At 48.2% G+C, this 13,845-nt stretch overlaps 1 protein-coding gene across 1 annotated transcript in view; it reads right to left on the bottom strand.

Moving 5' to 3' along the window:
• Positions 1 to 3,414: 3,414 nt before the first annotated feature.
• GAN (gigaxonin) overlaps positions 3,415 to 13,845 on the bottom strand; it is a 63,556-nt gene continuing 53,125 nt past the window's right edge. The window contains exon 10 of the mRNA XM_040633642.1: positions 3,415 to 3,776. Within this exon, the coding sequence (XP_040489576.1) occupies positions 3,749 to 3,776 (28 nt within the window). The 3' untranslated portion in view covers positions 3,415 to 3,748. The remainder of the gene's footprint in view (positions 3,777 to 13,845) is intronic.

Genomic DNA, 13,845 nt, shown 5'->3' with positions numbered 1-13,845 from the left:
CAGGTTTTTGTGAGGGTAAACGATGGAAGAGAGTACGCGTTAAGTGGTGGCTTTGATCCAGCAGTTAGGCTGGTTGTTGTGACGGGGGTGGCCCAGGAGGCGGCCAGAAGTGTCCTTCTGGAGGTGGGCTGTGGCTAATCCTCAGGCTGTAGGCTCTGAACCACTGCACTGCAAGGTGTCCCTTACCCACTGCTCCAGCCTCGTTCTATGACACCTCCTCTTACCACAGGATCCGTCTGTGACCACAGGGCATTGGTGCCTCTTCACCCACCACTCAGTCAGCAGTCAGGCTGGTTGTTGTGACGGGGGTGGTCCAGGAGGCAGCCAGAAGTGCCCTTCTGGAGGCGGGGCTGTGGCCCGGAAACCGAGGAGGGGCAGCTGGCCGAGGCTCAAGGCCTGGGGCCCTGCGGGGAAGGGCTGGAGGCTGACGGGGAGAGAAAATGCAGTTGGCACCAGAGCCAGACCCATCCTCTGTGTCGAAGATGCAAGCATTTCCTCCAAAGACACGCGAGCGTGCGTGTCTTGCTCCTTGTGGGGTTCCCAGTGGGTGTTCAGTAAATATTTGTTGGAAGAATGAATAAGTGTTTATTTCTATAAACATTCGTCATTCCAGCCCCTTGTCACAAGACACCACTTTGAAGATGACAGCTAACCCAGTCCCTCCAGAGGAAACCTGGAGTCGTGGCTCATCTTCCATTGTATTCTTTTATATTTATTTTAAAAAGTACGTTCTATGCTCGACGTGCGGCTTGAATTCCCAACCCTGAGAGAGAAAGCCATAGCGAGAAAGAGCCCGAGCAGGGAGGAGAGGGAGAAGCAGGATCCCCAACGAGCTGCGAGCCGGGCGCACCCGGCGCGAATGCGAAAACTGGTGGTCCCTCGTGTCTTTGGAAGAAATGCTTGCATCTTCGACACAGAGGATGGGTCTGGCTCTGGTGCCAACTGCATTTTCTCTCCCCGTCAGCCTCCAGCCCTTCCCCGCAGGGCCCCAGGCCTTGAGCCTCGGCCAGCTGCCCCTCCTCGGTTTCCGGGCCACAGCCCCGCCTCCAGAAGGGCACTTCTGGCCGCCTCCTGGACCACCCCCGTCACAACAACCAGCCTGACTGCTGACTGAGTGGTGGGTGAAGAGGCACCAATGCCCTGTGGTCACAGACGGATCCTGTGGTAAGGGGAGGTGTCATAGAACGAGGCTGGAGCAGTGGGTAAGGGACACCTTGCAGTGCAGTGGTTTAGAGCCTACAGCGTGAGGATTAGGTTTTCTTCTCAAGGTGTGGGACAGCAGCAAAGGGTATTTAAGCAGGAGAGTAACATGTGGGATTTCCAAAAACCGCCATAGCAGATTGCAAAGGGAAGTTCTGGAAGTGGGAGGCCAACAAGGGTCTCACTGGGCTGCAGTCAGGGTGGTCTGTCTTCAGGAGGCTGCCGGGAAGAACCAGTCCCTTGGCCTCTTCCAGCTTCCGGAAGCTGTTCGTGCTCCTTGGCCTGTGGCCGTGTCACTCCAACTTCTGCTGCTTCTGTTGTAACATCTTCTCTTTGCCCCTCTGGCCTCGCTGTTTGTTATAAGAACCTTTGTGATGACACTGGGGCCCACCTGAAAAATCCAGAATCATCTCCCCATCTCAAAACCCTTCACTGAATCACATCGGCGAAGTCCCTTTGGCTAGGTCAGCTCACAGGTTCACCGGTTTGGAGATTAGGACATGAACATATTTGGGATGCAGGGCGGCCGGGGGGGGGGGTTATTTTCCCATCTGCCACAGGGGTTAAGGTGTCTCAAGGCTTTTCCGCACAATGAGTGTAGCCAAAGGGAGGTCCCCGAGCACAGGTGGCTCTTCTGGTCACGTCTTGGGGCCAGGTGCTGAGGGGACCCCTGGGGGGGGGGGGACACTTCGTTAGCGCCAGTCCCACTGTTGTGTCTAATGACAAAAAGAGATAGCATAAAGGCAAAAGGACAGTTGTAGAAAGAACACAGGTCTGGGTATCAAAGACCTGGATTCAAATCCCAGCTTTGCCTGAGACCAGCCACATGACTTGGACCAAGGGACTCAAACAGCTTCTGACCTTCTCATCTATTAAGTGAGAGTCATGATCTTTAAGAATGTTGTGAAGAAAACCAGCTACAAAGGACCCAGCGTGGGAGGGTGGGTGTTCAGTGGATGCTGGCCACCAAGTCTCTGGGCAGTTTAAAGGGTGCGGGGGAAGATGGCTAAGGAGCTGACTCCCCAGGCAGGTGATGTCTCCTCTTCCTCCTCCCTCCCTGCCTCACGGCTGCATAGGGGAAACAGCCCTTGCGGTGGCTCTAGAATCTGGAGAATCTGGCCCGGCTGGAATTGTTAGTCAGTTTCCCCTTTCCTGGCCCTAGCTGATAAGTATATCCTGCTGGATAAAAATATATCTACCCTTACGGTAAGATTCCCCAGGCTGGGAATTCTCTGAGCATCCCTGCCTCCAGCCTGGGGGAATGGGCATTGCCTTTTCTACAAACAACCTAGCAGAGGTTTCTAGACAGTGGTGAGCGGTTGAGCGATCTCACCTCCCTGCCACACTCTGGGACCGAGAGGGGGCTCTTACTGCCACTGGAGAAGAGGCAGGCTGGGCTGGGCAGTAGCAACAGGGTGCAAAACACAGCTCCTTTCCCAAGCTGTTTGTAAGTAGCAGTGCTGACTGAAGCTAGGAGACAAAAGCGTAATAACCAGCACAGGGTCTTACCGAGTATGGGCCACGGCTCTCAGCCACGGCTGAATACTAGCTCACTGAGTTCTGCCCCACAACCCTGTGGCCACACATCCTGTCATTGTCCCCGGGAGACCCGAGGCATGGAGAGGGGGGGAGGGAAGGCTCTAGCCAAAGAATGAGTTGGTGGCAGACACTGGATTTGAACCCTGCAGTCTGGTGTTTAACTGGTAGGCTGGCTCCTCTTGAACCTAATTTAGAAATGTAGTTCAGAAGGCTCCTTTCAGTTTCCTGATGGCATGGAAAACATCTGCAGATCACCCCAGACACTGGCAGACCCATGGGGGTGCCACCCCCGAGGGGCCTGCCCACACCCCCAAGGTGGCCCTCTTCGTCCAGATCTTGTTCGCTGGCTCTGCAGCACACAGCACTTGGTGTTTGACAGCTGGCTCCCCTTTCCCTCGATCTCCCCAGGGAGGCAGCCTCCGAGCTGATCTGTTTTTGTCATTGCTCTATTCCATCCCTCATTGTTTTTTATTGAGGTGAACTTTACATAATACAAACCATTGAAAAGTGCACAGTTCAGTGATATTTAGTACAGTCACCATGGCGTGCAAGCATTTCTACCTATTCCAGAACATTTTCATCACCCTGTGCCCATTAGCACTCACCCCCCAGACCCCCTGCCCCCAGGTCCCGGCAACCGCGGATTTGCCTTTTCTGGACATTCCATATAAATGGAAGCCTATGTGGCCTTTTGTGTCTGGCTTCATTCACGTGGCATCATGTTTTCAAGGTTCACCCGCGCTTCATGCCTTTTTCTGGCTGGATGATATTCCACCGTGTGGACGGGGCACAGCGTGAGCATCCATCCATCTGCTGATGGACATTTGGGTTGTCTCCACCTTGTGGCTACTGCGAACAATGCTGCTGGGAACGTTCGGGTATTGGAGTCCCGATCGGTTTTCCACAGCAGCTGCACCATTTCACATCCCCACCAGCAGTGCGTGAGGGTTCCGATGTCTCTACACCTTCAGCCGCCCTGGGTACCCTCCGTTGTTTTAGGATAGCCATCCTAGCGCGTGTCAAGTGTTGATCCTCCACTTTGAAAGCAGAGCAGAGACACCATCAGCCCCACCTCACAGATCCAGCCCAGGAAATGGATTCCCAAGGTCATCCTAGCACTCGAACCCTCTGCTCTAACGGCCCACAGCCCCTGCAGCCCCTGGGGCGACTTTCTTAATAGGAAATGCGTGGTGTGCAGAGAAAGATCCTTGGGAACAAACGGACTGGGGCCGGCGGAAGCAGCTGACCCCGCCCTCAGAAAAAATCCAGCGCAGATAACAGAGCACGCCCCTCTCACACCCAAATTTCAGAAGCTACTTTGAACCACAGGCAGGTCACAGGAATGAACTCCCTCAAGTTCTCCAGAAAGCTACAAGTTTTTTGTTTTTTGTTTTTTTTGCTGTCAAAACACAGAAATGAACGAGTACAGGTTTCTTTTAAAATAAAACAAAATGCACACAAACCCACTCAAACTTGGTCTTAGTTTTTTTTTTTTTTTTTTAAAGATTTTATTTATTTATTTAACAGACAGCCAGCGAGAGAGGGAACACAGGCAGGGGAGTGGGGGAGGAAGAAGCAGGCTCCCATCGGGGGAGCCCGATGTGGGGCTCGATCCCAGGACTCTGGGATCACGCCCTGAGCCGAAGGCAGACGCTTAACGCCTGAGCCACCCAGGCACCCCTGGTCTTAGTTTTTAAAAGATAAAGACCTTGGCTCTCCCTGGCTTTTATTTCAGCTAAAAATGGTGGCGGTAACAGCATGGACCCTCCTATTGGGCTCCCATCGGGGAGTCTCCCCCCATCTGACCCCTTCAGCCCCAAAACTGATTTTCCACCCTTGGCCGTTAAGGAAACAAATGAGTGGCTTTCAAAAAGGTCTGTCCCCTTCCCAGAGACATAAGGCGCTGGAAGGCCTGGCCTTGAATCCCAGCTCTGTCCCCTCCCGGAACACTAGGCCCATGGGTTTGGCAGAGTGACAACTTCTCTGGGTCTCAGTTTCCCTGCTATAAAATGGGTTGCTGGGAGGATGAAGGGAGTTAACATGTGAGGTGCTTGTCTCCACCTGCGTCAAAACCAGCAAAGTACCCCTCCCCCATGTATAACAGGCAATCTGGAATATATTCCTCCAGGACCCTGGAGGAATTACACACACACACACACACACACACGAAAGAAATATATATTCATTCCATTACATATGTTCCATTTCTTCTTGTCTTGCTGTGATTTCAGGAGTGATTCCGGCAGACTTACATAACTGACATTACTAGTAGATTCTCTAAGCTCTTGGCCCCTGACCTCTGGTAGAGATAGCCCTTTGGCAAGTCTTCAGCAGCACTGGTCATTGCAGGCTTGCTGTCTCTGGGCACGGCAGCAAGAGGAAATTATAGAGAAGACTTCTATTTGCCAAAGAAGGAATTTTCCAACATTTAACTTCACTGTTGGTATCAAGCTCCTCTATTACTCTGAAGTATAATTTCTTTCTCTCTTCCAAGAAAAGGAAATCTGAAACTGTCGTGGGAAGGACGCAGTAGAGACTTATTCTGGTAGGGCTGGAAGCCACCAAGGCAATGACCATGGAGAGTAGCCGTCAAGGAGTTGATCTCACATCAAGACTCAGCACCGAGGCAGCTGAGACCCAAACCGCTTCAGCCATGGCACAAAAAAGACAACTTCCGTTCAGAAATCAAGTCAAGCTTTATCAATGATGCAAATTTACTGGGAGGTACTGTAAAAATTAGAACCAATCAGAATGCCTTCCCCATCAAATTGTTTTATTAGGTTAATTAAACAGCTTAAAGACGACTCATTTTGTTCGGTACCCTTCTAGAAAATATTTCAAGTTTTAAATGAACTTCCAATACATAAAACAAAATTACTTTACCATAGACAAATTTCAGATCAAAATACAACACTCTGTTTCTGTTTTCTTACAGTTATAAAATCCAGTCAATACAAACTACATAAAAAAGATAAAACACTTTCACTGATCCTCGGTACAAGAGAACGGCACGACTGCGGATGTTCCCAAAGCACAGCTCCCGTGCTGGCAGAGAGGGAAAGACCGCAGTTACCCCACAACACACTGAGGCAGGTGAACAAAGTGCGTGCTACTGGATTTGACGAGTGAACGTAACCTTTTTGCATCAGTATTACTTGTAAACCATAAAGCAACGCTGTAACAAAAGTTACTAATTCAAAATTACTTCCACTTGGCTAAATTTCATACCAGCAAAGGAACAGAAAGTTACTCCACAGAACAAACGAATACATTTGGACCACAGGATGTTTGAGACATGACATTTCAATGAAATCAAGTCAGCACAATTTCTCTACTATCCTACTGAGTTTGAGTACAATTCTACAAGCTGCAGCTTCCCGGAACCGCAAATATTTTCAACTGTCCATACAATGTCTTTCCTTCAGCTTCTGTATTTCATTGCAAATCTCCGGTGGGTTTTTTGTTTTGTTTTGTTTTGTTTGTTTGTTTGTTTTTTGTTTGTTTTTTTAAAGCAGGAGGTGTTTCCTGAAAGATGAGGAAACCTATCACACACAATACCACCTCAGTCGAACGCACATCTGGGCATGGGCAGCTGCTCCACTTGGAATCTAATCAGATAATAAAAGCTGCAGGGTTTAAACTAAAACTGTACGTGCTAGGTCAGAAAACATAAATATGTTAATTAAACAAAGACTGCTGTTTAACCAGATGAATTCTGATATGGTGTCTTCTGAACTTTGTATTTGTGAAATTTTCCTTATGGCATGAAAATCATCAAAATGGCAAATCAAGAGCGTGCTAAAAACCAGTTCTTGACAAGGGTGACTGTCACGCATTTACACGTGGTACCACGCAGGCCACCGGCCAACACGGGCGTCACTGGCCATTCTGCTGGACCAGGGCCCACCTGAGTCTCGGGAGAGTCAAACTGAATTTACAGTCCCATTTTAGGAATTCCCGTGAAGGTTTTCTTCTAGCAGGAGCTCTGCATCAGTGATACAAACCAAATGAATCTACAGGCGTCTCATGAGCTATGGATGGATCTCACTCACGGAGAGATACAAGCATCTCCGCTACCGGGAACGTACAGTGATAACATGAAGTCTGCCCGAGCCTGCCTATCATTCTTCTTTACTAAGGTTTCTAAGGAGGATGGGAGCGGACGGGGGTGGAGAGGGGAGCTGCTTCTGCTACACATGCGGACCACCCCACTTCGGTGGGGGCACACTCATGCACGGTAGGCTGCCGTGGGCTCTCGACATTTCTGCCGAGGCCATGACTCCTGCTGTTCCGTTGTCAGAATTCACAAATGGTATCATTCGAAACAAAACAGGTATTGCTGTGTCCCTGGCGACAGGGAGGGGAGCAGGAGTGAGGAACCAAACAAAAGCTGTGTTACAAATGAGTCAAAAGGAAAAGAATCCCATCAGCAGAAAAAGCCACTGATGATTTAATTAAGCAAGTGTTGCTAAAGTCTGTGCTTTTCTCCACTAAAGGCCACTTGATACATCTCCCACCATAAAATTATCTGCCCCATGGAATTTGGCTGTTTTCATGGAGAACCTGAATTCTGAGGTCCCACGGAGGGAAAAAGATGCTGGGAACCCACATAAATTGGTTTTTAAGCTGAGGACACCCTTTTGCCCCATGTACCAGATCCTACATAGTTTTTTTACAAAGCGTTAAGAGTCAAATTCAATAAGCACATGCTAGATTAATAGTAATACATGTATTTTCTGAAGTTTCTTCTGAAGCAAAAATCCATTTTGAAAAAAATATGAAAAGATGGTCTCTCTCCGATTATAAACGAGCAATTCTAATTTCCAATTCTACTCACAATTTGAGCGGCGTGTGTTTTTTTTTTTTTTTTTTAAAGATTTTATTTATTTATTTGACAGAGATAGAGACAGCCAGCTAGAGAGGGAACACAAGCAGAGGGAGTGGGAGAGGAAGAAGCAGGCTCATAGCGGAGGAGCCTGATGTGGGGCTCGATCCCATAACGCCGGGATCACGCCCTGAGCCGAAGGCAGACGCTTAACCGCTGTGCCACCCAGGCGCCCCATGAGCGGCGTGTGTTTTTAAGTCAGAGCTAATGAAGAGAAAAGGAGACCACAGTCTCGCTGCGCTCTCACGAACCCTCACAAGGACGGTGTGGGGCCCGAGCCCACGGGACGAGGCCCTGTGGCGGGTGTGCGGGGGGGCTGGGGCACAGGCGTGTTCCCCAGGCACCCCCGAGCAGGCCTCGCTGGGCGACCTGGGGCCCGCACAGTGCCTGGCGGCCGGGTGCTGAGGTAGTACGTGTGGCGTCTGGAGCCCCTTCTCCTGGCCCAGAGAGGAGCCTGTGTAGGAGGTGGCCGCGCGGGGCCCCAGGCCGGCTGCTTCAGGAGCCCCTGCTCTGCAGCCGCCCACGCCTGAGCTCTAACCCGGGAGGAGCAGGGTGGCATGGCCTCTGGGAAGCTCCCCGGGGGCCTGCGAGGACAGGTCTGGCTCTCTTGCAGCCAGGGCCAGCTGGCTGTGCAAAGTGCTAGTCACAAAGGCTGGGTCAGGAGCTCCCAGAAGAATGCCTTTTCAATTAATATTTTTAGGCTAATGGTCTGGGGAACAAGAGGTTTTTTTGTCTTTTTTAAAAGTTTTTTCTTTTTTTCCCCCTTTTTGGGGATATATACTTTATAAGCAGTTAAAACCCCCGGCTGGGCCAGATGTGGGATGAGGAGCAGAGGGCAGGGTGGGAAGGCCAAGCAGAGCGTGTAAATACGAGGACCCTTGAAAACAAGACTGAAACAAGCTCTTCCACCCTGACTGAAGGCTCTGAACTGGTGCAGAGACGTGCCAACCGAGGCGGCGCCTGTTTCCTGGAGACTCCTCCAGCGGGGTCTTTGGGCAGTCGCAGCGGGACGTGCGAAGGAAAGCCAACACTGGTTCAAACAGGGCTTTTTAGTAAGCCAAGACAACTCGAGAAATCGGGAGAAAATGCACCCAAGAGATGGGAGAGCACAGACGGCTTCCTCCCGAGGACTTGGGGGCATGCCCCGGCTGACGCCTGGTTCCTCTGTTTTGGGGCAGATCTTTGCCAAGGCCAGTGGGGCCAGAAGAGACGTGGAGTGAAGGGCGGCCTCCCTCCTCCCTTCCCTCCAGGACTAAGACTGCCTGTGCCTTCATAGAAGAGGGAAAGCAAAACCACGAGAGGAATCGGATCCCTTGGAAACTCTTCTCAAAGGACGACAAGACTCTATCGAGCTGGAAGGGGCCTGAGGAGATCGGCCAGCCCAATGGGCCCAGCACACGAGCCCCCTTGAGAGCATCCCTGGCCTCGGTCACCTAGGCCCTACTTGAAAGAATGCAATTTTCACTTATCAGCTTTTTTACCTCTGCAGAGGCACCAACAGATTTCAAGCAAGAAGTAAATAAAAAGCAAAAATCCCTGTTATGCTTTTATGGAATCCCTGACAATATGCTTTTACGGAAATCACTAAAACTGTGCCTATTTCTGAAAGGTCTGCTGAAGAAGGCCATGGCTTCACAGTCAGGAGGCCATGGACAGGAGGTGGACAGGGAGGAAAGGAGAGGGAGCACAGGTTGAAAGGAACAAAGACTCTTCTCAAAATCAGTGTTGAAGTACAAACTCACCCACCCACCCCCTTTTTTTTTTTAACTAAACTGTTTGTCTGCAGGGAGCTCTGGAGACGGTGACCAGTATCCTGCCAGAAAGCAATAGCCCTCTCCCCGATGCAGTCATGCCACTGGTCACAGCTGCAAGGACTCTCCTAGGGAGCATGTTCAGAGACAAGCACTTGGTGCCTTGGAGGGCCCCCATCTTCCCATGAGGCCACTCTGTTTCAATGTCTGCTGCTGGCCTGAGCCACACACACCTGCTTGTTCTAAAGACGTCCCACAGGCCAGAGCCTTAGGCCTCTCCAGTGGTGGCCCCTGGAACTGACAGCTACAAGCCGTGGTCCCGGTGCCCATCTAGTGCAGCTGGTGGACGAAGTAGCAGAACAGACTTCCTTTTCTGGCTACCAGTCACACATACAAACACTATTCTTTTTTTTTTGTTTTTTTAATTTATTTTTTAAAGTATGCTCTACACCCAACACAGGGCTTGAACTCACGACCCTGAGATCAAGAGTCACATGCTCTGCCGACTGAGCCGGCCAGGCGCCCCTATTCTTGTTTTTAAACAGTTGGCTTAGGTTCAAATTATCAGTGATTTCCCACCCCACCCCTTTTTTCTTCTTTTTCATTTAGAAACTATCTTTTCTGAACCTGGATATAAGACTCTCTATTAAGCCATTTATTAGATTGTCACGGTGCTGTGGACCCTCACACCCAACACTTAATCCCTCCCAGCACTTTTCTCAGCCTTCTAGATTTTTTATACACGTCACTAAGAAAAGCGTTACAAATAGCCACAGCACCTGCGGTCGTTCGCAGCAGCGCTTCTGGCACAGCTGTTCCGTCCAGTTCTCAGCATGGTCAGCCCTGTTTCTCCTTCCTTTTCTTATTCACAGAGAGAGCGAGAATGACTTTACAGAATGTCTATCATGCTGCCGCATCTGCCGGTCCCACGGTGGGAACCGGAGAGGAAGTGACTGTATGGAAGGGTTAAGGAGCTCACTTTTCGTATCATTTTCTTAAATAACCCTACTTTATCTAAAGGTGCAAAAGTTCTACACACACACACATTTGTAACACAAATTTTGTTTGTTGGCTTAAGTTTCACATAGCATCCAAGTTAAGAGAGAATAGGTATAATGATCTCAAACAGAGATCTAAAATATCTCCAGTTTATCTAACCAGTATAGGTTGCTACTTGTGACATCTTAGGGGAAAAAGAAAGATTCAACTTTGGTAAAGAGTTTTAAGTATCTATTAGAGGGCTTCATTAGGCAAATTCTGAATTGAGGGTTATTTAAAACAACTCTAAATATTCCAAGCACGTATTATGGGATGGTTCAGCTCTATAGAATCATCCTGAATTCAAATATCAGAGCAGCGGAAGGAGAGCAGTGGCACAGGTCTAGAAAGTAAATCATTTTATCAACACATATATCCATTTACTTATAGACCTTGTGGCAGCAGACGTTTGAATGGGGAAGCGCAAAAGCCAGGACACGCGGCGAGGGCAGTGCCATCCCCCCACCCCTGGGGCTCACATAATCAGCGGCCACGGAGGCAGTGGTTACGGCTCAACCACGGCGGGCCCGGGTTCTCACCTTCATTACATCTCTGATCTTCAGAGCAGCCCAAAGAAGTAAACACCCCCGTTTCTCCTATGTCTGCAGGGAAGGAACTGAGCTTCAGGGCTGAAGGGCTCCTGAAGGTCACAGTCTGTGGTACTAGTCTTCGAACCCACCTGCACCTGGCACCATGGCCCGTGCATGCTTGTAGCTACTGGGTTTGCTTGGGAAAGTACACAAAGTATTTACACACGTTTTCCTCAAAATAACTGAAATAAAAAGGTTGGGGCTCTAAGGCGGTAAGTTTAGGTTCTCTTGGAAACCACTTAGGGAAATGTCTCATGCCTGCTGCCAGCCCCACGTGGTGCTGACGTACTGTCATATGGGGAGAAACTCTGCCTTTTGCTCTAAAAAGTACAGGCTGGAAAACTAGATTATGTGAGAGCACAGTGACAGTTCTGTTGTTAGGTTTTACCTGGTCCCTAAGCTATTCCCGGTACGCTAGGTTTTTAGGAACGGGCGTAACTCTTTTGGGCACTGGGGATGCTGGGTAATTCCCGTGAGAAACAACTCTGGGAAGGGAAGGTCTGACTGCAGGAATCGGTGGGCCTCACGGCTCCCCCTAACTTACTGACCAGGGAAGCTAACAGACGCTGGCGAGGACAGAGCCACGTGGAGAAGGCACGTTCCACTGGTGCTCAGAACAAATCCAATCACTCAATGACTTTAAGTATAATGCCATTCCGCACTGTTTGGTCAACCTCAACCCTGTACTTAGGAAACACTTTCAGATTTCATTTTAAAACCCTAGATTATCAGAACCGAAAGAGAAGAGGAATCTACTAATAAGCCCCTATTTTCATCAAAATTAAAGATTCTTGGGGAAAAAATTCATGAAAACACTCTTAATAGCTCCTTAAACCGCTCACAGTAGCACCTTGTTGACAATGAAACACAGTGGCCCCAAGCATCTAAACTCCAAACGCTGGGTTAGAGTCCACATAGACACCTTCTCCTGTCTGATCCTAACAGGATGGGGAGTAAGCCCTCTGTTTTACGCAGCAGTGCTGTTTAAATATACTACTTTCCTACGTTACGAAAACATAGTCTTTTAAAGACTCTTTAAAGTTCAAGTTGAGTTTCAAGTAATCACTTTGCAGCAGCTCTAGGAGAATGATTGTTCCTCCTGATTAAAAGTGCCTATTTAAAAAAAAAAAAAGTAGTAAAATGGAAAATATGCCTTAGAGAATTGTATTCCTCAAGGCCGCCCGCTGCTTGCTTCCAGGCTTTTGTTAAAGGACAGAATGTGTTGAATTCTCCTAAATTGGCAGGGGATCAAGCACAACACTACATAATGAGGTAGCCGAGAACAGAGTTTTCCCTATAAACAAAAAGAACAAGGGAATAAGTGCATGCAATTCTCATCCAATTAAACAGGAAACATGATAAAGAGAGCTATGTAGAGTCAGAGTCGTATTTATACCAAGTTCACAGGTTTGACCGGAAAAAATGTAACCCAAGGCTCTAACGTATGCCTTATTTGTAATGAGGAGTAGGAACAATAAAAATAAGGTATTTTAAAACCCATCATCTGTATGGAAATGCTAAAAATAAAAGTCTAATAAATATGATTTGCCAACCAGAAAGAAAGTTGAACCTGCATCTGCTTGGGGCCTGAATGATCTGAAGTGGCCACGTATTCATACGGGTCATGGGAACGGCCTGATAGGAAGGCAGCACGCACCCAGGCCGTGTGGGCTGCCTTCCTCCTCTGGCTTCTAACTTCTCTAACGCGCATCACAGTGACTTGAAGAATTTACAGCAGCTTTGTTGGGCCACGAGGACATCAATATTGAAAACTATAATTAGCCTAAATTTTGGCTGAGCAGCAATTTTAAAGTATTAAGTTTTTATCTCAAAAAAAAAAAAAAAAAAGAAAGAAAGAAAAAGAAGAGAGAAGGCGACAGGTCTTTCCCCCTAGGTAATTATGCAATGCTGTTTTATTTATCACATATGTGATGTGATGAGGAAGGGGAGAAGTTTAAAGACCCAGTCACTCAGAGAACTTCAGCGACAGTATGGAAGGCAAACAAACCTTCCTCAACTGTGTGCGCTTAGACCAAAGAACACAGAGGCATAACTGAGCTCCTCAGATGTCACGTAAACACAAGGATGGCCATGAGACAAAGCTGAGATAGATTTAAGATTTAAAATAGAATCACTTCCGAAAAATACAAAAGTTTTACAAGTTTTACCAGTTGGCTTGCCAAAACAGTAGCAGAAGTCTCTATTTCAATACTACTGACTTTACCACCAGCAGGCAGCGAAACCTCACCCTGATTTCATGTTCTTCTCCAATATGGGCAAATGGGTCATCCCTCACCTTTATACCATACATTTCTGTAATTTCTCAACTGGCTAGAAAGAGTACTTCAAGGGCTATTAGAAAGCTAGTAAAATACTTTCTCCAACATTCTAAGACACAATCTTTTTTCCCTAATTAGATGTGGCAAGAAAAGCAATATAAATGAAGCTTTAGATCTTTAAAAGGAAAAAGTACTTCTCTGTCGAACACAAATACTTAGTATTTCTGTTCTTACGACCTTAATAAATTCTTAAATTTCCTATAGCTAACTGACAAAGAAAACCAAAGATCTTTCAGTTTATATCTGTGTAACTTGCAAAGGACATGTTTGGGGGCTTAAGTTGTACCACAAATGATTATTCTATGACTAAAAATACTTGTATGCCTAGAAAATTAAGTGGGAGTCTGAGAGGCTGAACAGTGAAATGGTAATACAAAGACCCGGATTCTGCTTCTGGTTTCTACTCACATGTGAGGTGGGAAACGGGGCCACACCTACTGGGCCTCAGAGACTGCTCTCTGTCTAACGGCGGGGGGCACTGCATCCATCACGGAGATGTGAGG

Source organism: Ursus maritimus, unplaced genomic scaffold, assembly GCF_017311325.1.
Source record: "Ursus maritimus isolate PB19 unplaced genomic scaffold, ASM1731132v1 scaffold_19, whole genome shotgun sequence".
In the NCBI taxonomy this organism is placed as follows: Eukaryota; Metazoa; Chordata; class Mammalia; order Carnivora; family Ursidae; genus Ursus; species Ursus maritimus.
This window is presented reverse-complemented; position numbering and strand designations above follow the sequence as displayed.